Raw genomic sequence first — 27,726 nt, forward strand, 5'->3', positions numbered from 1 at the left:
ACAGTTTCGGAGAATAAATGATAATATATCAAGAATAATGGGTCCTTCTTTTACGTGTCCACTAAATCATATAACGTATCATAAAATATACATGTGAATTGACCTTCTCCTTGTAAAGAAATAATGCTAACCCGTGACAGCCAGTATTTTAGTTTCGGTCTGGCACATCTAGACCCCTCAATCTACACGTGCCGAATATTCCTGAGGTGAGCCTTGGTTTGAATTTGAATTACCTGTTGTTTTCTTGCAGGTTCAACCGTTTCAACTGGTTGAACCGAACAGGCGAAAAGGGCCCTATTGAGTAATAACAAATATCTTTAAATGAGGGAAGTCAATACTGTGTACTAATTTTTCATCCAACCAATTAGAAAAGCTCCTTGACCAATCCATTGTAGTCCAAGTCCTATAAATAGATGATCTATCCTTCACCAGTTAAGTAGATCCTTATGCTATCATCCTGCTTCCTAGAACAGACCTGGCTATCACCCCATCCCTATCAGATCTACTGACGATTCCACATATGACACACTTGCATGTTGCATGGGTTTTAGAAAGGAATTTGAAATGTTATGTGACATCAACTGTAAAACTTTTCCAGGTTGGTTTGAGAGCATGGGGTAAATAATTAAGCTTGTGCTTTACAATGTTGATTAGATAATGAAGAATGCTTGTATATGACTATAGAATAGAAACTCCCTGGCTTGGAAGATGCATACATATACGAATAAGTCGTGGCTTTGGAAATCACTTTGGCTTAGAGAGTATGTTTACCCGCTCAGTAGCGTGCAGTACTTGCTTGGAGTTATAGAATGCTGGTGTATGGACATTTGGCTGTAGATTTTAGCAGCATGCTCTGGCCTAGTGTGGTAAGTTATCAGTTCTGAATCACGTATACCTATCTAAATTTTAATGCTATTATGAAAATTGAGAAAAGGAAAAATGTGTACCGATTTCTCGTAATAGGAATTTTTCAGTATTTTTTTCTGTTTGCAAATGAAAAAGATATTTTATTAAATCTCAATGTCTATGGAATGACAGATTTACATTAAACTCTTTATATAGAAAATAAAATCATACTTGTAGCAGGCTTTAGAAAGTATCTTGGTATGAAGATGACGTCAGGAAAAAATATTAAAGTAACATAAGGTACATTTTATTTGACAAAAAAATAAATTTAATTAGCATCTTTCAGTTACAGTTCCATTGTTCAAGAAATTAAATTCATAAGATGTTTATTAGATCAGAACTAACTTATAAAGACAATCTCCGATTCAGGTGTGTTTGTAAGGTAGAGGATTTTGTGTTTTACAGCTCCAAGTGGAAGCAAGTTGTCGGCCAAGATCCGCGAGACGAGACCGGGCGCCTACTGTGTGGAATGGAAACCTACAGAGATCGGGAGCCACCTGGTGGAGGTTTATTTCGCTGGGTCTCTAATCCCAGGATTCCCTAGTGTCGTCAAGGCATTTGATGCCAACAAAGTGAAGTTGTTGACTCAGCTCGGCAGAGCAGAAGTGGGAGAGATGTACGAGTTAACATGTAAGTTTATACTTATACTGTAACCTGTAAAAATAATTTCTGTGCCCTTTTCTTTGGAACAGTCGGGGCCACGGTGGGAGAGTGATTAAGGCGTCTGACATTCTGCTATCGCTAGCCCTCCACCATGGGGTCATGGGTTTGAGACCTACATGGGGCAGTCGCCGAAGTACTGGCCGTTGGTCGGTGGTTTTCCTCTGGGAATTCTGGCTTTCTGCCACCATCAAAACCTGGCACGTCCTTGAATGACCATAGCAGAAAATAGGACATAAAACACAAAGAAACCAAACCTAACATTTGGAACACCGAGGAGACAAAAACTGATGTTTCACCAAAAGCATCACTTAGGAACTTTAGCTTTTTTTAATCTCTTATGTTTGAACAATCCTCTCCTCTGTGATCGCAATAGCGACAAAAAGTCAGTAATTTGTACAAATTCTATCTGCGGTAACAGAAATCTTTATCAGTAATTGATTTTGTTCATTAATTCTCAAAATATAACAAGAAATTTTGATTTATTTTTTCTCAGTTTTGGTGGATGAAGCTGGTGAAGGTCGTTTAGAGGTGGTTGTAGAGTGTGAAGGGGAGACAATTCCTAGTTTTGTGGAGAGGAGAAAGGAAGGACAGCTGACTGCAACTTTCACTCCTAGGGCCGGCAAAAAACACCTGATCATCATCACCTTTAACGATCTACATGTTCCAGGTAATTACGATTAAGTGATTTTTTATGCTACAGGATCTGTTTGTTTATGTGGAACAACCTGATTGTCTGTTTTAAATGTAATTTAAACTTAATTAAATGTCATATAATTTTTGGGTACAAGTCCTGGCGAACCTGTAAATGTTTATGCAGGCCTTGCAAGGCTTTGTCAAAGCTGGCCTGAAAGCAACATCATATAACAAGGTCCGACCTTATTTCTCAAACAAATATCTTTAGTCCAAGCGGTTCCACCCGTTGGATCACCATAATTGAAAGCGGCCCTGGTAAAGTTAACAGGTGATAACAGCCTTGAGATACAAGGGTTCAGTTCATATATCTCTTCTGAAACCCTGGAATATGTCATGAAAAAATTGAAGACATATGGTAAGCTGTTTGACTGGTTTCAGGTATAAAAACCTGATCAGGTCGCTAGGGTGATATCTGTCCTATAAAAATAATAATGTTGTAAAAGTCTGTTCTGTGATGGAAATGGATTTAACCTTAATTTAAAGATAAAAAGAGCTTGGCTACTGTTTACATACCGCTTTATTTGTATTCCCTTTAGGTTCACCATTTGCAATCACAGTAGAAGATATGGAGAAGAGGGTGACAAGAGTTGAGGAGACTGTGGTCACTTCATCTGTCACACAACCTCTGTCGGTCAACGTCCAGCCTCTATCGGTCAACATCCACGCTCGCCACCTTCAAATAGACAAGCGCCAGTGGTTCGTCCTGGAGACGTACGGCGGGGACATCGACTCGCAGAATCTCCAAATACAGATCATAGGTCCCTACAGACTCTGTACCCATACCATATATAAAAGAGAAATAAAATGTTTTACACCTGTCTTCATGCTTTTTGACGATAATTTGTTTTATTTTCCCAATATTTACGTTTATTCTTCCTTTTTAACATACAAAATTATAATAGAAATTTGTATAGGTATTTGAGATTTACTTCCACTATTGTGAAGGTCAGTTATGATAATGTAAGAACAATTACATGTCACTGACTAGCATATTTGTATTTTGTGTTCTGTGTAGACATTATATAGGATTGTGTTTTTAAAACATAAGCGTAACCCGAAGAATAAATGGTAATAATACTTGTTTTAACCTCAACTTTTTCAGTTTCGAGGGAGGGGATGAGTAGCTCTTTTTAACAAACAGTGTGTTATATTTTTGGTTTTGGATGTCCCGAAACAAACTATTGGGATAATTATAATGCTACATGTCTTCCTCTGTAAAAAGATTTGTTAGGTTTTGGTATTTTTCTGTTTTATCATAATCATAATTGTCATCTTTTGATAGCATCCAACGGAATTGTAATACCTGCTCGCCTTGTGTCCCAGTCTGGAGGTAACTTCCGTGTGGAATGGACCCCAACCCCACCAGGTAATAACATAATTATCTCCCTTGTCATATAATGATAAATATTGTGTTGATGAGCTGTTAGAACTACCACATAACATGGTTATCTCCCTTGTCATAATGTTATACATTGTGTTGATGGGCTGTTAGGACTACCACATAACATAGTTATCTCCCTTGTGATAATGTTATACATTGTGTTGATGGGCTGTTAGGACTACCACATATCATTGTTATCTCCCTTGTGATAATGTTATACATTGTGTTGATGGGCTGTTATGACTACCACATAACATAGTTATCTCCCTTGTGATAATGTTATACATTGTGTTGACTACCACATAACATAGTTATCTCCCTTGTGATAATGTTTTACATTGTGTTGACTACCACACAACATAGTTATCTCCCTTGTGATAATGTTATACATTGTGTTGATGGGCTACTTGTCGATAGGCCGCTAATTTTACCATATGACTTCGTATATTTTTTTTTGACAATGTTTGGGAATAATATATGTCATCTACATGTATATTAACATTACATTAATGCTGAATGCTGGTTATTTCAGGTCGACATCGCGTGGAGGTACAGTTTTCGGGTCGCCAGGTAGATGGAAGTCCGTTCTACGTTGACGTGTTTGACCTTCTCTCCATCCGGGTCAACAACTTTCAACAAGGAGGAATTGGTGAACAGGCTAGCTTCAATGGTGGGTACAAAGAAAACATGAACTCAAAATTGATGACAAGATGGTTTTCGAAATTTCAAGTAATTAAGTGTTCTGGTGTTCATCCTGTCTTTGTCGTATTAAATGACAGAGGGCAAGTAAGTCCTGCTGACATTTATTGCTGTTATCATAAGAAATGGCCTACATAAGAAAATGAAAAGTATTTCGTTTACGTGTTATGGAAGCTCTCAAGATGGGGAAATGCACGGTTCTTTTGTATGTTGTGTTAAAAGATTGCGTATTAAGATCCTGGTACCACTGCCAAACACTGTAACAAGTTTTTTGTCTGGTATAATTATAGCTTTGATAAATCATCTCTGAAAAGAAAACCATAACTTTGGGGAAATTTATGAAAAAATAATTCAAAAGAAAATAAACAAAAAATAATCACCAACAGTGCTCTGAATGAAAAGACAAAAGCGGTGCTAGACCGGGGTTCAAACCCTGGGGACTTCAGACTATTATACACTATCACTCTAACAGACAGTATATCACTCTAACAGACTGAGGTACCTAGTCAACAGAACCGTTTGAGCCAGCTGTGCTACAGTTATATCCAAATGGAAGTTAAGGGGAGATAACTGTATATATACAAAAAAAACTACAGTGCAGTGGGACAGGGATCCTTAAGAAATTGAAAGAATTGGCGCTAAAATCACGCATGAAAATGCCAAGAACAGGCACAAGAACAGTGCATGTAAACATCGACTTTGGTATTTGCTTTTAAAGATACTATAAATGCATTTTGTTTCCAGGGGGAGACCCCTCTGTTACGTACCCTCTTATGAGAAGAGGGTTACTGTCAAAACTCTTTCGTGTTCTCTTCTGGGCCGCAAAGATGACCTTTGGTCCATCTCAAAAATGTCAGTTTAAGGGCCTTGATAAAGCCTTGATAAGACCTTGAATTTGGTTTGACCTTGTCTGTACGAACTTTGTGTGTGTTACAGTTGACCTTGCTGATGCTGGGTCCCTGGAGAGCACCATACAAGTTGTCAGTCCATCTGGACGAAATGTCAACAGCAGCGTCGGTGGCGACTACCTGAAGTCGGTCACTTATGTACCTGATGAGGGAGGACCCTACCAGATCTTCGTCAGCTATGCTGGGTTTGAGCTTCCAGGTAAGTCCTTAAAAGCCTGTAGAAATGTTCATTAGATTTTGATTTTCCTCTCTCATCTTCAGACTTTCATTACTGTTTTGCTGTTATTAGTGCCGAGACCACTCGAAAATTCTACTGAAGGTGGATGCAACCATGCTTATTCAGATGACAAACTGAAAGTTATGTATTCGCTGTGTGTAAAGTGATGTAACTGTCTGACAGACTTACTTGGAAAATTCCAAAATTGTTTGCTCTTTTTCTCAAACACACGAAAACAATCATGAACATGAGATGGAAGTTTTATATAAAGTTCATAGAACTATGTTTCGTTAACTAGAACAGATCATAATAAAAGGTGTTTTTAAAACTTATTTCGTGACAATATGTGCCAAAAAATGGAAACAGCACTTTAAGAGGTGATAATGACAGCAAATACAGAACACCCGTGTATATGCTTTTCTCTAAGGTTCAATGGAAAAAAATAAAAATAATTTCACCTTTTGCCTTGATATCCTGTTGGTAAGTATTTGGATTCACAAAATGACTGGGAACTTGTTGACCATATTGCAGGTAAGTGTATCACGTCCTGCTCTGGAAAGTTGATTGATGATGTTTAAAAGTGTTGAAATCCATACAATGACATGTATCAGTCCTGTTAAATTTACTGACAGTGGTACAATGAACAAACGGGAATCGTCACTGGCCACAGGAAACAGTGCAAGGAAAGTCTGAATCCAGATTTCTGAGAATTCATAGAGGACCAAAGAATTTAACTCTGTTACCTTGGCTACAAGACTGAAGAGCTCATTGAAGATATTTACTGTTGGATTCCAAAGAAACACATGTATCGGGCCTGTAGAATTTACTGATGGCAAAACGAACAAATGGAAATCTTCATTGGCCACAGAAACATTGTCAACAAAGTCTAATGAAGAATTCTGAAAGAATTCAAACAGGACCAAAGCAAATACTTATCTCAGTTGGAGAGTCGATTTGAGCAGCTGAATCTATTACAAGACATTTATGGTTACCTCGGCTATGGTTACCTCAATTACGGTTAACTCAACTACGGTTACCTTAACCACAGTTACCTTTGCTACAGTTACCTTAACGACAATTACCTTAGCTACGGTTACCTTGGCTACAAGACTGAATAGATCAAGAAGACTATGTACACACAAGAATGGGAAGTGGACACAGCTACTCATGGAGAAAGGAAGCCATTGATTCTGTGTTTAAACATATACACAGAACCAACAGGACATCATTTGTTTGCCAATAAAGGGAACAGTCACTTTGCAAAAGAGGGAGATTTGTTCTCCCCTCCCCTCCTCTTACCCGATTTTGCCGGTTTTATGTTTGCTATTTTGGCCTTTCAGCCATTTAGCAGATGAGAAAAGATTAAAAAAGGAAAAAGAAGGATTATTTATGTAGAGAAAGGATAGAAGGGGAGCAGATGGGGGCGGAGAAGATTAATAGTTCCCAAACATGAGGCCAAGTGTTTGGCAGCTTAAGAATCTTCCCCCTCAGGTTGAGAATTCCCTATCTCACCCTCAAGGGAGTTAATGATTTCTTTCTCTTACTCTGTTCCCTCATTGTGCATCACAAACAAAATGTTACGTTAACGTTACAGGCTAAACTCAGGGTTGACACGACAGTGATGTAAGTCGGGGTGATTAGATCATGACTTGAACACGTGAGTTCTTCCAAAGATTTATTGTGTGACACATGGAAAACCTATAACATATAGGGCACACACTTACAACCAATAAATATCAATTACGCACAACAATTACGAAAAGGGCTATAAATGAAAACGAAATTACAATCCTTTTACACATGTATGCACTTACCAGGCTTCCCGATCAGGGCTGTGTATTCGCAGACACTGCCCATACTCCACATTAACAAATAGGAATAAATGCTTGATGTCTCAATGCGTCTGAACTATCGCTAGTTCCAGCATAGAGTGGCTGGTGGGGGAATACCAGAAGGGATAAAAGGCGGATCGTAGGGAGTGATGGATAAAGTCTGTGGTAAGTCACACAGTCTGTTTGTCACTGGTCAGTCTGACCAACACTCACGGCACACTACTCACATGAGTAGTACTCACGCAACCGCTTATACAATACCTTAATTCACACATACAATGACTCTCACAGGTATAACAGGTACGTGAGCCTTGTCTACATTAATGCATTGTTGGAGTGACATCATTGTTTGTCACTGGTCAGTCTGACCAACACTCACGACACACTACTCGCATGAGTAGTAATCATGCAACCGCATACACAATACCTTCACACACACAATAACACTCACAGGTATAACAGGTATGTGAGCCTGGTCTACATTAATGCATTGTTGGAGTGACATCATTGTATTGTTGGAGTGACATCATTGTATTGTTGGAGTGACATCATTGTATTGCTGACGTGACGTCATGCCATTGTTATGAAAAGGGGAATCCCTCCATCTCAACCCTAGGGTGAGTCAAGGATATCTCACACCAGGTAAAGTGTGGATACACCTGTCCAGGGTGAGATAGAAGTCGTCTGTCCACTCCTACAGGGGGCGTTATATTTTGTGGATAGAAATGATTGAAAAGAGTAGCTAAGTTTCCTACATAAGGAGTAAGACTTTGACGCCTGTGGTTGAAGGCTGTTCCATTAATGAAATGATTTACACTATAATCCAGATGCCTGTGCAAAGTGAACAAGAACATGACTTTGTAATATATCAGCCAGACGACTGTATATGTGGTTTACCAGACGACTGTATATGTGGTTTACCGATGCACAATGATAGACATTTGTGTGTAATTAAAGTGACAGCAATACAACTCATTCGTCTCTGTGTTTCAAAGTTCAGAATAAAATTAAAATTTCCTTTGATCAATAATAATTTAACTGCACGATCCTTTTAAACTTGATTTTAAATTCAAAGTTAATTGATTTAGATAGTTTTAATTTCATTAAGTTATATATTCACTTATTCTTCATATAAATCACAGAACCTGTCCAGAAAATATTCTTCATTAACTCTTTCATCCCTGTAAACACATTTCAACTCTTTCAATTCAATGTTTGGAATAGTTCATTACGAAATTTCAGAGGCGAATTTGTTAAAAAATAACATTTTTAATTGCTTTTCTGTTTCAATTTGATCATGATATACAGGTATTTTGTTTTAAAGCACATGGAGATGTGAAATTAAATACATACATGTACAGGTATGTAAACGTAGCCCATCTTCACCAGTCGCTGCATCTGGGTTTATTGTTCCTTACTAATGTTTTTGTTTCATGGGAGGGCGATCGAAAGGGTCCAAGTAGGCTTATAATAGTAATAAGTTTTAAAAAATGATTCGATAGTATTGTAAAAATAAATTTTCTGATTTTTTTGTTTTTTGTATTATTTGAAAGTGCAATTATTGTGTATTTTAATGTTCTAATAAGGAGGTATATGTTGTGTTTGTTATGTACCCGGGTATCAGTCAACCAGTTACACCCGGCAGTAGAGAAACATGTCTGCTTCCGTGAGGTACAGTGCATTGTTTCTTTTACCTGACTTTATCAATGTCTATCCAACATACATCATATCTACTGTACATGTGACATATCTACTGTACATGTGACATATCTACTGTACATGTGACATATCTACTGTACATGTGACATATCTACTGTACATGTGACATATCTACTCTACATGTGACATATCTACTCTACATGTGACATATCTACTCTACATGTGACATATCTACTCTACATGTGACATATCTACTCTACATGTGACATATCTACTCTACATGTGACATATCTACTCTACATGTGACATATCTACTCTACATGTGACATATCTACTCTACATGTGACATATCTTCTCTACATGTGACATATCTACTCTACATGTGACATATCTACTCTACATGTGACATATCTTCTCTACATGTGACATATCTTCTCTACATGTGACATATCTACTCTACATGTGACATATCTACTCTACATGTGACATATCTACTCTACATGTGACATATCTTCTCTACATGTGACATATCTTCTCTACATGTGACATATCTACTCTACATGTGACATATCTACTCTACATGTGACATATCTACTCTACATGTGACATATCTTCTCTACATGTGACATATCTTCTCTACATGTGACATATCTACTCTACATGTGACATATCTACTCTACATGTGACATATCTACTCTACATGTGACATATCTTCTCTACATGTGACATATCCTTCCACTTCCAGGATTGTTAATGATTCTGACATATTACTTATAGCTATTGACAGTGTGAACGACATAAATGAATTATGATATGGCCATTTCCATGTCAAACATAATTTTAATCTTCAAATGACTCGTACCAGGCTGAGGAAATTAAAGGATATTGAAATTCCAATATGATAAACCAAATTTTTACAAAATTTATCCTGGAATTTCATAAATCACACTGTCAAAATCCGACACGCTGGTCTGTCGGCCATATTGTGTATCCAATCAGTCTCAAAAGGAAACATGCACAACTATCTACATATCAGATTTGAGAAAGATCCCTCCAGTGCTTTCTGTGAGTTAGCGATAACAAATTTTAACTGTCAAAATCCAAGATGGCCACCTGTTGCCATTTTTGTTTTTAGCGCACTTGTATAAGGTCACTGTGACCTGTATTTTCCACTTCGCTAACTTGGTTGGATTTTGCGTTCAGCTCCATTTGTTTGGTAAGATTAAGGTTAAGCTCCATTGAGGCATTTGTATATTTTAGAAACACTTTCCATTTCTATAAATAGATAGGATACTTGTAATATAGATATTGACTCTATTCCCCAATTGTTATTACTTGGTAGTGACAATATATGACCTACATATTTAATGGAATAATCCTGCGCAAGTAAAATGTTTTTAACCTGGTTGGGGTCTATTTTCAGATAAGCTTAGTACACTGTGCTAACATACGATCTGCTTTGATTTAAAAGTATCAAATGTTTGTCCAGGTTTATAAATATTTTAATAAATATTATTTTATGTCATGCTATGCAGCAATCCAATTCATCAGAGTAGCTTGGTGTCGTTAGTTTAATATATATATTTTCATGACACCCTGAAATGGACGTCTGAGAACAAAGATTATAAAATACAAAAGACAGTTGATCTCAGTTACATATTGCATTAATATTTTAAAATATTTCATCATAATTATCTTTGTTTTGGTTGATATTTTTCTATTGCTGCGACAAAAACGTAAAGTCTGGCTATCCTGTGAGTGAGTAGCGTAACAATGGCAGCAGAATTGGACGGGCACCTGCTAAGGGTTATGTCTGTGTTATATCGGTACGTTTCTTGGGGAAGAAAATATTTCTGTGGTCAGTTGTGTTGAAAATCTGTTAAAACCTATAAATGACATGTATAAATAGGTATCTGATTATGTTATCTTATAATCCTAGTTTGAATGTTGATAGAATCTCAGCAGCTTTATATAACAAAACGTGTGTTACAGGTAGACATGATACTTCTGATCAATTGATATTTGCTGCATGATCAAATTCTAAATTTACGATGTGTATTTAAATTTTAAGTCTTTCTAAATTTGTTTGACGTTTACTAATTTGATTGGAAATTAAATATGGTTATAATGAAACTGATAATGCTTGGTCAGGTGCCGTGGGTAATATTTCTGTTGATAACAGTTTGTATAATGGCGTGTTGGCAGTGTTATGGACCAGGCGAGGATGTCAATGAAATGTCAATATTTGTATTATTGAACTCAATTTACTTGTTTGGCAAGTCTGATAGGACCTTTAAATGTTAGGTCGCCAATTCAAAGACCTACACTACCCGAATACATCAGATTATGAGTATAAACAGGTAGGACAACAGTCTGCTGTGTACCAAGTACTAGTACATGATGTTCATATTTAGTTGAAGAGACCGTATTCACCTTGCTAGAAACTTTAAACAAGATGGGAAGCTAAACAGGATTGGGCTTCAGGAATTTAAAGTTACCTGCAAAAAACGCAAAAATACCAGTTTAGCCTTAACACTTTGACATCGTGAAATCGACAAAAAATCAAGGACATTTCAGGATGTACAGCTACTTGACAAACATTTTTCAATTGACGTGAGGTTCTCGTGAGGTAAGAGGCATTAAGACTTGATTCCTGGTTGGGAGTGGCTTTTTGCAAACCACATTCAAAGTTGTGTTGTTTGACCAGTGTAATGTTTAACTCTTTCACCCCTGAAAACACATGTGAACTCTTCCAATTCAAAGGTTGGAGTTGTTTATTATGAAATTTCAGGGGTGAATTAGTTAATGGAAGAAAGGTTTCTTGCTTGGGATGAAAAAAGCTGTGTGTATGTATGAAGTAATTAAGGATGTGTTCTTGTCAGGGATCTATATGTTGTTTTATAAATTAAAATATATTTATGATAATTTAGTTTAAATCAATATTTTGTACATTCACTGAAATACTGATCAGGTCAAATGGATTTAAGAACATTTGAATTCACTGATGAGTGACCAATATCAGTCGGGGGTTTTCTTCTCTATTTGACAGCGACCTGTGCTTTTTTGAATAAGATGATATTGGACAGTTTCACAAAATTGGGAAATCTGCATATAAATACAGCAATCCGATAACTTGCCAATACATTCAAAAGGGGTTTTTGCTTGCAAATTGGGAAAAAGCACAATTATTTTAGGAAAGACCGCTAAAATTTTCCAGGGGAAAAGGCTGCAATTTAGCCCTTAAAAAGATGCATATTGACCTAAACACAATCACTGAAAGTATCGTAGTATTTTCTCCAGGAAAGAAAAAGACAATTAAAATGGACATTGATGCCTTTAAATGTCTAAATATACATGTTACTTTTTCTGCATAAAAGTAATTGCACAGTAGCTAGTACATGTTTGAATTGTCAAGTTTCCTTTTCATTCATTTCACAATATCTCTCTTTGGGCTGTAGTCGAAAATTTGCCCTGGTGGGGAAGGCAATGGGTTCAGTCCCCTGAGCTATGGTTTTAGTGTTGAAAGTTTGCCCTGGTGAGGAAGGCAATGGGTTCTGTCCCCTGAGCTATGGTTTTAGGGTTGAACATTTGCCCTGGTGAGGAAGGCAATGGGTTCAGTCCCCTGAGCTATGGTTTTAGTGCTGAAAGTTTGCCCTGGTGAGGAAGGCAATGGGTTCAGTCCTCTGAGATATGGTTTTAGTGTTGAAAATTTGCCCTGGTGAGGAAGGCAATGGGTTCAGTCCCCTGAGCTATGGTTTTAGTGCTGAAAGTTTGCCCTGGTGAGGAAGGCAATGGGTTCTGTCCCCTGAGCTATGGTTTTAGGGTTGAACATTTGCCCTGGTGAGGAAGGCAATGGGTTCAGTCCCCTGAGCTATGGTTTTAGTGCTGAAAGTTTGCCCTGGTGAGGAAGGCAATGGGTTCAGTCCCCTGAGCTATGGTTTTAGTGTTGAAAGTTTGCCCTGGTGAGGAAGGCAATGGGTTCTGTCCCCTGAGCTATGGTTTTAGTGTTGAACATTTGCCCTGGGGAGGAAGGCCATGGGTTCAGTCCTCTGAGCTATGGTTTTAGTGCTGAAAATTTGCCCTGGTGAGGAAGGCAATGGGTCCAGTCCTCTGAGCTATCGTTTTAGTGTTGAAAATTTGCCCTGGTGAGGAAGGCAATGGGTCCAGTCCTCTGAGCTATCGTTTTAGTGTTGAAAATTTGCCCTGGTGAGGAAGGCAATGGGTTCTGTCCCCTGAGCTATGGTTTTAGGGTTGAACATTTGCCCTGGTGAGGAAGGCAATGGGTTCAGTCCTCTGAGCTATGGTTTTAGTGTTGAAAATTTGCCCTGGTGGGGAAGGCAATGGGTTCAGTCCCCTGAGCTATGGTTTTAGTGTTGAAAGTTTGCCCTGGTGAGGAAGGCAATGGGTTCTGTCCCCTGAGCTATGGTTTTAGGGTTGAACATTTGCCCTGGTGAGGAAGGCAATGGGTTCAGTCCCCTGAGCTATGGTTTTAGTGTTGAAAATTTGCCCTGGTGAGGAAGGCAATGGGTTCAGTCCTCTGAGCTAAACATTCAGTATTTATGGTAATGGCAACAACTGGTCAACCTGTTGTCAGCATAATGTAATACGTATGAACGCTATGCTTGGTGTATTTGTCATGGCATCAGTTTCACACTCTCGCAAGGAGGCAAATACCCCAAATTAACCTGCGCCCAGCACACAAATGCACATGTATACACATGGAGAAACGTCCTGTAATGACCTTCGCTGTTTACACATGCATTACACACATGGAAGAATGTCCTGTAATGACCTTAGCTGTTTACACATGCATTACACACATGGAGGAACGTCCTGTAATGACCTTAGCTGTTTACACATGCATTACACACATGGTGGAACGTCCTGTAATGACCTTCACTGTTTACACATGCATTACACACATGGAGGAACGTCCTGTAATGACCTTAGCTGTTAATAGGACGTTAAACATGAACCTCATACGTATTATTTTTGCAGACAGTTTGAGTGAAACCATTCTGAGTTGTTTATGTAACTTTAAAACATATTTCATAACAAAACATTATGTCACTGAAATGTGAAAAATAGAATATATTATAATGAATACATGAAGCCATGCATCAATTTACATGATAAATTAAAAAAAGTCTGTGGTTACAAGGATCATGTTACAGTCTGGTAGAAGGAGGTGACAGTCTCGGAGGAGTGTGACAATTTCATAAAATAATGTTTTCTCATCACTGCCTGGATAATATTTGTTTCCAGTTTAAACAGGTGCTATTGTCCGTCCACTACATTTGACCCTAAGGAACATTCTATGTAGATTTATATGCTGTCTATAACTCTAATTATAGTCCTTGTAAAGGTGCTATTTTCTTTTTAGGAGAATCTACTCATTGTTATTAAATTTTATTTTGGTACATAATCTTCCTTAACATAAAAATATTTCATGTTCTAATTTAAAGCCAAAGTTAATTCTGTGTGAAGATGATCTGTTCTTTTAACAGATTTGCATTTTTCAAATTTCCATTTTAATCGGAACCAGTTTCTGTAGTGCATAGGGTAACTTGCCTATATGTTTTTTAACTGAAAATAACAAGTTTTTAGCTCACCTGGCCTGTCCGTCCGTCACTTTTTTTTGTACGACTTCTTCTGAAGATCTGGTAGACCTAGGGTCATGATATTTTGCCAGTAGGTACCTGGATGGAATGCTATAAACTTTCCTCATTAAAATGACCTTGACTTACTTTCAAGGTCACATGGTTCAAATATGTTGAAAAGTTTAAACAATGATATTCTGAAGAAGCATTTGATCTAGAGTCATGATATTTGGTATGCTATGTAGACCAGCAGTGCAAATCTTTTTCTTTATTACAGTAATGAGGTCAAATGTCAAGTAAAAGTGCTAGGCGGAGTCGAAGGTCAATGTGGGATAAAAGCTTTGAAATTCAAATTTGAAATTTCAAACAACAATATCTTAAGAAGTGTTTAAGAGATGTTAAAATGTCTTGTGTTTTAGTTGCCAAATTTGGTCTGAAGCTACCTATGTAACAAAAGAAACAGGAGAGCGATACAGGCCCTCTGGGCATCTTGTTGATACTTTTATGTTTAAAACTTATATATTGTCCCTGTTTGTTTATAGCTCAACATGATTCACCAGTCTCACTCTAGTGAAATGAAATACTACATTATCATTGTAGAAATGCATGCATTTCAATAACTGGGTAGACTGGATCATTTAGGTGTACAGACCAGAAAATTAACTCATTCACCCCTGAAGACACATTTGAACTCTTCTAATTCAAAAGTTGGAAAAGTTCTTTATGAAATTTCAGGGGTGAATGAGTTCAGACCTCATTCCTTATAGAGTAGCCACACACATATATACCTACTGCTGTAGTAGAGTAATTCACTAATGTCATGTTTTCATTGACTGGATTATTCCTTAATCTGGCTTTAGCTGTTAAGTGGGTCCTAAATAAGTTAAATTTTTTCAGGTAACCTTTAAAATGTAACTTAGATTTATTTATATATTGTTTATTGAATTATGTCCAATAGATCGCAGATTAAATATATGATGGAAGAAGTTGTTATTAAATTGAACATGGATTCTTTAATAAAAAAAAAAATCCAGAGATCTTTCTGTTGACAAATCAATGATAAAGCAGTGTGGTCATAGTTTGAACTGGCTATTTACACCAAAAGTTAATTTTATTGATTCGTATCGGTAAAAGCTAGCACTATGAGATCTGTGTATCTTATTTCGTTACTTATGAGGATTTTCCATTTACCCACCCATTACTGAGTAGATCAGGTACACAGTTGATGCCTTCTAGTACGTTTAATACCATAATGTATTTTATAAATAATGATGTATATTTAAGATGAGTAACCAGCTCAAACTGATGGTCATACACAACAGACAAGGACAGGTGAAAATCAATCAATACCCTACCATACTATATAGGCCTGATGTAAATACACTGACAGTCAGTGGACCGTGACATTGTCGCTAGTTAACCATGCTGTGGCGCTGAGCCCGCTGAGCCGGTAATTGTGATCGGGTATTTTTACTGAGATGTCTGCAGATGTCGGTGTTTCAGCCATCCCATAATATCATTTTGTTGAAAGTTGACGACAGTTGGAGTATTGGTGTTCACATCTTGCTGTGTGTGTGACGCACCACAGATGTCATATGAGCTACCAGTGTGCTTTCAGTGTTTCATTATTGAAACAGCACTTGGATGAAGAGTATTGACTCTTTCCTAAATTTGGCAAATTTTAAAATGTACCATGGATGGGGCGTCCCGTGAGTGTGAGCATCATTTTCCGAATTCTACCTGATAATTGTGATTACCTGTGGCTGATAATTGTGATTTACCTGTGGATGTCAATGAGTTACCTGTAAGTTATCGTTGGATTATAGCCAGCCTAACAAGGATTAAATATCAACTGTGCCTGGATTATTTGAGTATTTCAGATATGCAATGCAGGTGAAAGTTTTAAATCAAGAATTATTACATGAATGAAAAAAAACCTGTAGTATTTAAAGATGAGAATAATGCATAAGACTGTCAAATGATATAATTCCTATGTTGGCTGTTTCTGTATTTTAAAATGTTTAATGGTGTCATTTAATAAATTAACATTTTAATTAGTTGAAGTTTAATTTGCATCTGTCCGGTATTATTTAAATGCTGATTTTGGAGCTAGGACATGCGGTAAACATGATGCGTAGGACATTATAAAATTCACTTCTTTTTCTTTACAAATTTTGAAGAAAAAAAGATGAAAAAAGTGAATGTCAGGTTTATAGAAACACAATATTACAGATAGTTATGAAGGGAACAAAGACTGGAATACAATGTAATGTCAAATCCGTCTGGGATTCATCTCCTACAGACAGTGTTATCAAATGGGACTGGTGTTAAAGAATTCTGACACATTGATTATGTTTATTATGTATATTCATCTGTCATTAAAGACTTTGAGAGAAACACTTGATATGGGATGAAAGCTGGTGAAAAGGTGCAAATGTAGGGTTGAGGCAGTTTTCACGCCTTTTATTTTATCTGTTTATACATAGAAATATTTTGTACCACCTTTTTGTAACAGGAGTCCAGTTGCTTCACCTTGTTTTACCGACTCGCTTTATACGTTATAGAAACCTGTGGCCTTTGATTGCACATCCACTGTGAGTCAGTCGAGACATACACCATGAAACCGCCCTGCTAATGTGTATAGTACGTAATACATAATGAAGGGCTGTAACAATATGTATATCTCACAATACGGTACCTATCACGGTATGATGCTTAGGATACGATAAGTACCACGATACGATACCTATCACGGTATGATGCAAAAATACACTTGATAAAAAATGTATTGATAATTTAAGTACTGTAAGTGTATCACGATTCAGGCAGACAAAACAGGTGCTACGATACACAAGCAAGTATAACAATAGGATACGATATACTATTGCAGCCCTAACACGATATATATTGATTTCTTCTTAGTACAGCGTAACTATGCGTGTATCTGATAGTGTTTTTAGCGTTTTAAACTAGTGTCTATTAAATGGCTTCATTAGTTTCAGAAGTGCTACAAAGAGTTTTAATAAAACCATGTAACAAATTATTTTGTTTAGATTGGTTTATTGCAAAATATTGCAGACCCTCCTAGACGTCACGTTTTGTTCTAGGGTGTTTTCTCCATTTTTTTTCATGATGTAAACAATTAATACACTCTGCTTTAAAACAACTAATAGGTACCTTATGTATTGATTATAATGTAGACATTTATTAACAGGATATAAATATTTGTATTGATGGTGAGGCGAACACGTATATAATGCATCAGCTGTGTATGACTAAAACAACAGTGAGACATTGATGAGAAGTCGTTGTGTTGTTATTGGTGAGAACATGTTTTGTGCCCATGTAATAAGTGGCCAGTTAAAAATGTTGTTTGAGGGAAATTAACAAGAAGAGACACTGTAAACTCTGTATAATCCAACCCCTGAGAAGACTGACCTCTTTTTAAACCAACAGGCTGTAAACCTATTTCTAATTGAAAACTACTGAATACTTGTGTATTGCTACTTCTAGTCTGACCTGACAAATATGATGTTTCCCACAGGATGTCAGATTAGAAAGGTTAATCTGATCATTGTGTTGTTTCTTACAGGGTTTCAGATTAGGCAGGTTTAAGTGACCAATATGTTGTGTCCACTTTGTCAGATTAGACAGGGTAAGCTGACCAATATTTTGTGTCCAACAATGTTAGATTAGGCAGGTTAATTTACCAATATGTTGTGACCAGTGTCAGATTAGACTGGTTAATTGGACCAATATGTTGTGTCCCGCAGGGTGTCAGATAAGTTAGGTTAATCTCACCAATATCCTTTGTCCCAGTGTCAGATTAGACAGGTTAATTTGACAAATATGTTGTGTCCCACATTGCCAGATCAGACAAGTTAATTTGACCAATATGTTGTTTTTTCTTACCAATATGCTATTTCTCATAGGATGTCAGATTGGACAAGTTAAAGTTATCAATATGTTGTATACCACAGGGTTTCAGATTAGACAGATTCATCTGACCAGTATGTTATGTCATTCAGGATGTCAGATTAGACAGGTTTATCCCAATGTGTCTCACATGTCAGATTAGACAGGTTAAAGTGACCAATATGTTGCTTAATCTGACCATTTTACTGTGTCCCACAGGATGTCAGATTAGACAGGTTAAAGTGACCAATATGTTGCTTAATCTGACAATTTTGTTGTGTTCCACAGAATGTCAGTTTAGACAGGTTAAAGTGACCAAAATGTTGTGTTCCCCAGAATGTCAGATTAGGCAGGTTTAAGTGGCCAATATGTTGCTTAATCTGACAATTTTGTTGTGTTCCACAGAATGTCAGTTTAGACAGGTTAAAGTGACCAATATGTTGTGTTCCCCAGAATGTCAGATTAGGCAGGTTTAAGTGGCCAATATGTTGTGTCTTTGGCGTGCAAGATTAGGTAGGATTTACCTTTCAGTGTGTATTGCATTGTAAAGAGACAGTGTTGGTGGAGGGTATTTATCGGGTAATAAAATCAAAACAATAAAAGGTAATGAAGATATGCTGTATTGTCAAAGGGCATAAAACAGGGATTATTGACTGTTTATGTCTATTTCACATTGGGATGATAATACCACGGGTCTGTAGAGTGGACGTTCAATATGCTACCCAGGTTTTATGTGGCAGGTAAACTACTTTCCCCAGGTAACTAATCAATAAAATGTAATCAATATGTTTGTCATGGTTCAGCGGTATCAACTTTCTGTCCCACAGTAAACAATGAAGCAGGCTGTTTGTAGAGAAAGTAGTGCTTGATATCATCAGAAAGTTTATTTTAAATTTCCATAAAGAAATATACAACCAGCAACCCCCAGCTTCCCAGTTTGTCCCTTTACCATTAGAGCTAGAAGGTGACTGTAATCCTATGGACAATTAAAACCTTCCACAAATCTATACAGTTCCGTTTCGGAATATGACGCTATATCATAGTATATTGTAAAGGTATTGACTGTAGATCATACTATGTGCAGCAATGTTGCATTCATTTCTCAGCAGAGATTTATATGTAGAGATGTGAGTGCCCTATAGTAATCACAGTATCTGTCTGTCTGTCTGTCTGTCTGTCTGCCCACACTGTTGATTCTGGAGATTATTTCCGAAACTGAAAGACTGACCTTTTTGAAATTTGACATGGTGATACACTGTGTTATGTAGATGTTTAACATTTATTTTAATGATCAAGTTTACTGTTGAATAAAATAGACCCTGGGAGTAAGGTCCTGATCTCCTAATCCAAAATTCGAAACATTTTGAAATTTGACATGGGGATACACTGTGATATGTAGATGTGCCATAGGGGTTTAAAATTTGTTTAAGGTCAAGGTCACTTTTACACTGTTACTAAAAGTAAACAAAAAAAAACAGGGGGAGGGGAGTATGTTGCTCAGGAACATGGCAGGGCCCTTGCTGTCCAGTTAATGTTTGCAAAAGAGTCGCATAATCACATATCCAGCATATTAATTCTGTGAATCTCCTTAGTCAGTGTCTGTTACTAAATCCAATGTCTAGATATGTGGGACAGTAGGATCAGTGTAGGCAGGATTAACTAGGTACGATGTTATCATCTAATTAAATTATCCCAAATATCTGTTGATAAATAATTCTCCTAATGAGAACTGACATGGTTTTATATTTTGTATGTACTTTTTTCTGATAATAATGATGTCAACATTAAATCAGGTCAGACTGTACTTCAGACTTAACTGTTAAAATATACAGTGAAATAGCTCCAACAGGTTTATTTTCAAATAAAAGATTTAAGACTTAAAAAAGAAAGAGGCACAGGGACAGTATTTAAACTTAACTGCTCCAGCCTTTCTAAATACCTCCTACATATCTCCTACATACTGTTCATGGTGAGAATATATTACGTCACTGTCTCTCCAGTACAAAGCTGTCAATTGACGAAGTACCGGTTTAACCAGATTTCAAAGCTTGTCTGAAGTTCTTTTCACTGCAGATTCCAGATAATTACCTTTCATCAGCGATCTCTACCTGTAGAAGTTTTTTTTATCAAGAACACCATCAGCTGTTGTCCTCACTCAAGTACCCGGTGATGTTTTGTCTTCTATTTACACGATTCACACATCCCGCCTACACCTTGTGTAAAGTCAAGGGGAAAGATATATCAGTGTCTGGTCAACTTTATCTGTCCTCTCTACTGTAAAGTCTAGGGGAAAGTTATGTTAATTCATTGTCAACTTCACCCATCCCCTATATATTGAAGTCTATGGGAAAGTTAAATTAATGTATGGTCAACTTCATTTGTCCCCTTTACTGTAAGGTAAGGTCCATGAGAAAGTTACATTAATGTATGGTCAACTTCATTCATCCCCTTTACAGTCTCCTCTACTCTAAAGTTTACGGGAAAGTTACATTTATGATGGTCAGCTCCATTCGACTCCACTTCTGTAAAGTCTAGGGGAAAGTAATATTAATGTATGGTCAACTTAATCCGTCTCCTCTACTGTCAAAAAAAAGAAGGGAAAACTAAGTTATTTGTTGGTCAATATCATAATCTGTGAATGAATAACCCCAAAAGGATTAAATACCACTTGACAATAAGTGAAATAGTTTCAATTTATGTGCTATTGTACAAAAATGTAATTCACAAATGTTTTTATTTATTCATGATTTTCTAATTAGGCACATTCTTGTGGGATGACTTAGAGAAAATGTTTCATGTTTGTCAATGGTGGGTGATTCAGTCTTCTTGATATATGGCTTTGGTTGATGTGATATCAAAACTTGTTTTATTGTAATGAATATTCCATTCTCGAGGCTGAAGTATTGAATCATTCATATTTAAATATGTGTCATTGAGAATCTATTTCATTTATAATATGGATTGAAGTCAGTTGACATTTCTCATAGTTTTCTTTGAATACTTTGTGGTTTTCCTATGGTTTTCAGTGGTTGGTTTTTAAGCATACTCAACTCATTCCCCCCTGAAGACACATTTGAACTCTTCTAATTCAAAGATTGTAATAGTTTATTACGAATTTCCAGGGGTGATTGAATTAATGGAAACATGAATGGTGAAAACATGATCAAAATAGACATTCACAAAGCTATTCAGTAGAGGTGTTAGTTTTGAAATACAGCATAGATTTGCCAATAGAAGATAGATTTGTAAATATACCGTAAATGAATCCTTTGTGATAGAAACTAATCGAGATTAAAATGTACCCTAGTTCCAGTATTCTAATACAAATATAGACTATAGGGTTTTATGTGACCTTAAAACAGCTAACATATATATAAGGCATACCTGTAATAGGTGTATTATTATTAAAATGCCTACCTGTAACGTCCTACCTGTAGTGACCTACCTGTAGTGCACCAAGCAGATCTTGTACACTTGTGACATGCCGAGGTCTAATACAATGGGCGGTTCAGTGGAATCAAAATATAAACGTACATGAATTACCTATAACATGACAAGGTTATGAATAAAGTTTGGCTCCAGACATTATGTACACATATTGGATAGATTGAATTTCAAATTCATTAAATAATATATCTGTTTGATATATCTGGCTTATAAGGAATACATGTATAATTTTTGAATGTCCGCATTTAAGTTGATTTAATGTCTGCTTAATACTTGGAGCTAACTGTGCAATATATAAAGCAGGTTTGTTGGTTTGTAAGCTTGCATAGAATCTAAATATTTGTGAAAGGGAATTCAATTTAATCTTCCACAATAACTGGATCTTATTCTACTAGTTTCTAACCATATTTTGCTTCAAATCTGGAATATTGCTTATTATGTGTATTGACTGAGAAGAGATGATACTTACTATTGAGAAACCTTGTATCGTACAATGAAGCTGTTACCATTTCTTATGGGGGAATAGATACGTAAAGACAAAGGGGGTATATTTTATACAAGGCAGTATCTATTTCTTAAAATGTTTGTTTGCATTTTTTACAGAATTTTTATTAAATGATCATAAGCATGAGATATACTAGTTAAGGCCAAAATACAATACCAAGATGTCAGACACTGAAAAAGATGCCGAAGGAAAGGAAATTAATGTAGATGATGTTCTTGGTGAGTTGCGGGATATTTTACGCCAAAAATACACAGACACAACGGACGATGATGACACGAGTTCGGTGTCATTTGGTGTGGGTGATACAGGTTCATCTGTGTCCGCTGCTTCCACTCCACGAAAATCGCCCGCACATTCTGCAGTCTCTGACTCGACCGTCTCCAACATCTCATCAGTGCCGGAGAAAAAGGATGTTGCTGATTCTGAAGACTCGGGAGTGATGGTGAAAAGTATTACAAATACTGATGGAGAAAATTCAGAGGTGTCAAAAGTTGATACTGACAACAAAAGTTCTAACCCACGGTCATTACCAGCTCATTTAGATTTATCTATCAGCTGTTTCAGCAACCGGACATCCTCCCCAACTTCACCTCAAAGTCGAACACTAAGTCCTGTAATGGCTCAACCAATTATATTTAAGACTTCTATTAAGAAGGATCCTGGTTCAAAACTTCAGGATCAGCTAGTCAAAGAGCTAAATATGGTGCTAAAAAAACGAAGCAATGTTGATCGAGCTCCTAGTGTCAAGGAGGACGGCAAAGGTGATGTGAACTTTAACCAAACCAGAAACAGACCAACAAAAAAAGTGTTTGCAAATAAAGCATTACTAGCAAATTTGGAAAATCATTTTGCAAGTCGAACATTAAAAGATCGAATGGAGAAACAGAGACAGAGCATTCAAGAGTATGAAAAGTCTGCAGAAAATTTGCCAAAATCGCCACCATCAGAAATGACGTCGTTTGAAGATCACTTAACTCAGATGTTGAGAAAACGTCTTGAAAAACAGTCAGAAACAAAACCACCTCCTGATCATGATATTAGTCAGACACTTAAAACTCGAATGGAAAAACAAAGACAGAGCATTCAGGAGTACGAGGATACAGTGGCACAAAATCCTAGATCCCCTCCCTCTGACTTCGCAATGTCCTTTTCATTTAAAGGCTCAACTGGCCACCTATCTTTATCAGGTGAATCAGAAGCTTCTAACGAGTCAGATATTGACAATAGAACTGTCACAGAACGAATATCTGTATTTCAAAAGAGGGAAGACTTGAAAAGAAAAAGGCGTAGTACTACTTCAAGTAATGCATCACTGCACAGTTCAGGAGGAAACTTAATTAAAGATTTACGCATAGGGGCCACAAACTCAAATAATGACAATGAGAAACAAGTGACAATTTATAATGTAAGGCCTACAGACGGAATGTTGTATAGTGTTCAAGTGCAGTCGTCCTCAGATCAGCCAAGGGAGACAACTGGGAAACATGTGTCCTACATAAATATCTCGGGTAAGTGATCAGAAGTGGTCATTCAGGGGAGATAACTGGCTTGATTTTCTCAGAGAAGTTTTGAAAAATGGAACATGATGGTGAATATAATGGGTTATTGAAGGATATGAAAATAAACTTGTAACCAGCAGGTAAGTTCTTGTTTCTACAGAACACTATAGATGTCTGATGATAAGTTGTCGAAGCATAGCAGAAGCTTCATGAAATATTCCTGTTATCTTTCCCATTTTAAATTGATTCTAATTACCGGTAATGTTTTATGATTTTTTTTTATTAACCAAATATTTTGTGATCATATTTGAAGTAAGCTGTATTATGCATATGATCATATCCAATAATAACAGTTTTTGTAGAATGGTGTTGTTGAATAGCATTTTTGAGAATCATTAATATGATAATATTATAATACAATTGTATTCTATAATAATGATATTATTTGTGGTGCTCTGTATGTGAAAATCCACACCCTGGTTTCAAGACATAAACATTGCTCAACCAGGGCATGAATGGCTTTTGACAAAATGGATCTTTGTTTTTAATAAGGTATGAAAATAACCTGATCGATGAGAGGTAAATACAGCATCAGTGCATTTCTGATTTTTCTAAATGTTTTTTTTTGTAATATTATTTTGTCTGTTACAGGCTGTCCGTTTATCCAGAACATTGACGAGGGAGGTCTCCCCACAGCCGACGGAGATGGACTGTTCCGTGGAGAAGAGGACAATGTGGCCACATTTTACGTTGATGTCGGGAAGAGGAGGGGAGAACTGGGAGTACAAGTTGATGGTGAGCTATCTGATAATGCTGTACCAATACTGTAATATGTTAATAAGAGTGGTGGGGATCTTATCAAACTGAAGTGACTTATGACCCTACCAATATATTACATGGTTTTTATATATGTGATATATACGTCTCTGGTTTTAACCTCATCTTTCTTTTCTATAGAATGTCTATTATAAACAGTAATATTTTTGTCTTCAGCTTGTTTTAAGATATTGAAATTATTTTATCCTTTTTTCAGGCCCAAACTCCATTGCCAAGACAACAATAGAGCCTTCAGGTGACCGGTACGTGTGTACTTACGTCCCTGTAGAGGTGGGCGTGTTCAATCTACAGCTCCAGTGGAATGGCAAAAACATCCCAGGTATGTCAGTACATCTATTATAGCTCCCGACAAGTCACCAAAAACATCCCAGGTATGTCAGTACATCTATCATAGCTCAGGATAAGTCACCAAAATATGACTATATCTATTATAGCTCACAACAAGTCACAAAAAACATCCCAGGTATGTCAGTAAATCTATTATAGCTCACGACAAGTCACCGAAAACACCCCAGGTATGTCAGTACATCTATTATTGCTCACAACAAGTCACCAAAAACATCCCGGGTATGTCAGTACATCTATTATAGCTCCCGACAAGTCACCAAAAACATCCCAGGTATGTCAGAACATCTATTATAGCTCACAACAAGTCACCGAAAACATCCCAGGTATGTCAGTACATCCATTATAGATACAACAAGTCACCAAAAACATCCCAGGTGTGTCAGTACATCTATTATAGCTCACGACAAGTTACTAAAAACATCCCAGGTATGTCAGTATATCTATTATAGCTCACGACAAGTCACCGAAAACATCCCAGGTATGTCAGTACATCTATTATACCTCACAACAAGTCACCAAAAACATCCCGGGTATGTCAGTACATCTATTATAGCTCATGACAAGTCACCAAAAAGCTCCCAGGTATGTCAGTACATCTATTATTGCTCACAACAAGTCACCAAAAACATCCCGGGTATGTCAGTACATCTATTATAGCTCATGACAAGTCACCAAAAAGCTCCCAGGTATGTCAGTACATCTATTATACCTCACAACAAGTCACCAAAAACATCCCAGGTGTGTCAGTACATCTATTATAGCTCACGACAAGTTACTAAAAACATCCCAGGTATGTCAGTACATCTTTTATAGCTCACAACAAGTCACCAAAAAAATCCCAGGTATGTCAGTACATCTCTTATAGCTCACGACAAGTCACCAAAATATGACTATATCTATTATAGCTCACAACAAGTCACAAAAAACATCCCAGGTATGTCAGTAAATCTATTATAGCTCACGACAAGTCACCAAAATATGACTATATCTATTATAGCTCACAACAAGTCACCAACATATAAACATCCCAGGTATGTCAGTACATCTTTTATAGCTCACAACAAGTCACCAAAAACCTCCTAGGTATGTCAGTACATCTATTATAGCTTACAACAAGTCACCGAAAACATCCCAGGTATGTCAGTACATCTATTATACCTCACAACAAGTCACCAAAAACATCCCAGGTGTGTCAGTACATCTATTATAGCTCACGACAAGTTACTAAAAACATCCCAGGTATGTCAGTATATCTATTATAGCTCACGACAAGTCACCAAAATATGACTATATCTATTATAGCTCACAACAAGTCACCAAAAACATCCCAGGTATGTCAGTACATCTATTATAGCTCAGGATAAGTCACCAAAATATGACTATATCTATTATAGCTCACAACAAGTCACCAACATATGACTACATCATAGTGCACATACCATTAGATAGAAAACTGTCATAATAGGATTATAATTAAATAGTAATAATTAAGAAATTCAAAGGTTGGAATAGTTCATTATGAAATTTCAGGAATGAATGAGTTAATGTATATTATTTACATGTAGTACATCTCTGTTCAGTCTAAACCTTTCCATTGTTTGACAGGGAGTCCTTTCCACCCTAAGATCGTGGACCCAAGGAAGGTGAAGATTTATGGTGGCTGGCAGACCTTGATGGACAGCCAGGAAAGAGTGAAACTGATTGTTGGGGAGGAGAAGCGCCTTGTGTTTGACGTGTCACAGGCAGGTCCAGGTAAGATGTCCCCAGGGTCTCGTGTAATCAGCAGTTAATGGGAAAAGAGATCCAGGTAAGATGTCCCCAGGGGCTCGTGTAATCAGCAGTTAATGGGAAAAGAGGTCCAGGTAAGATGTCCCCAGGGTCTCGTGTAATCAGTTAATGGGAAAATAGATCCAGGTAAGATATCTCCAGGGTCTCGTGTAATCATCAGTTAATGGGAAAATAGATCCAGGTAAGATGTCTCCAGGGTCTCGTGTAATCAGCAGTTAATGGGAAAAGAGGTCCAGGTAAGATATCTCCAGGGTCTCGTGTAATCAGCAGTTAATGGGAAAAGAGATCTACCATTTAAACCAGACAGATAAAAACACATTTCTATGTGGTTTGTCCACAGATTAATTCTGGAGCAAAGCGATGAAGATTTGAGGTTTTGACTTGTAAACATAGAATGATATTTCTACAAGTTTCTATGATAATGAATTTTGTAAGGTAAAAACAAAATTCAAGTTTTTATAAAATATTTGCAAACAATTGCATAAAATGTAGTGGTGCAGTATATATGATATCATTAATTTTGACTTCAATTGTGCAAAATCTCCAAATGATTCAATCAGGAATAGAGTTATGTGTTTTATTAACCTCGGTTAATTGTCGTGTTAAAGTTCTAATGATTGTTGTGTTACAGGCATCTTGAAGGGAGAAGTACAGGGACCATCCTCTTCCCTGCCAGTCATAGTGGACGGTCATACTGTGGGGCAGAATGTCATCTGTTTTACCCCCGAAGAGGAAGGTAAGTACAGGAGGTAGTGGACGGTCATACTGTGGGGCAGAATGTCATCTGTTTTACCCCCGAAGAGGAAGGTAAGTACAGGAGGTAGTGGAC

General features: G+C 37.0%; 1 protein-coding gene across 5 annotated transcripts in view; it reads left to right on the plus strand.

The window, feature by feature from the left end:
• The window catches only part of LOC110462500 (filamin-A-like), a 77,892-nt gene that overhangs the window by 40,721 nt on the left and 9,445 nt on the right, over nt 1-27,726 (plus strand). For 3 of the 5 annotated variants that reach the window (XM_021516467.1, XM_021516468.1, XM_021516469.1), the window contains 10 exons: nt 1,312-1,536; nt 2,063-2,236; nt 2,799-3,020; nt 3,545-3,628; nt 4,176-4,313; nt 5,279-5,449; nt 24,576-24,719; nt 24,958-25,080; nt 26,715-26,861; nt 27,529-27,633. In XM_021516467.1, the coding sequence (XP_021372142.1) occupies nt 1,312-1,536; nt 2,063-2,236; nt 2,799-3,020; nt 3,545-3,628; nt 4,176-4,313; nt 5,279-5,449; nt 24,576-24,719; nt 24,958-25,080; nt 26,715-26,861; nt 27,529-27,633 (1,533 nt within the window). Of the gene's footprint in view, nt 1-1,311; nt 1,537-2,062; nt 2,237-2,798; nt 3,021-3,544; nt 3,629-4,175; nt 4,314-5,278; nt 5,450-24,575; nt 24,720-24,957; nt 25,081-26,714; nt 26,862-27,528; nt 27,705-27,726 lie in introns of all 5 variants that reach the window. The other 2 variants (XR_002464291.1, XM_021516470.1) reach the window with 2 other exon arrangements.

The sequence above is a fragment of the Mizuhopecten yessoensis genome, unplaced genomic scaffold (assembly GCF_002113885.1).
Source record: "Mizuhopecten yessoensis strain PY_sf001 unplaced genomic scaffold, ASM211388v2 scaffold10797, whole genome shotgun sequence".
Classification (NCBI taxonomy): Eukaryota; Metazoa; Mollusca; class Bivalvia; order Pectinida; family Pectinidae; genus Mizuhopecten; species Mizuhopecten yessoensis.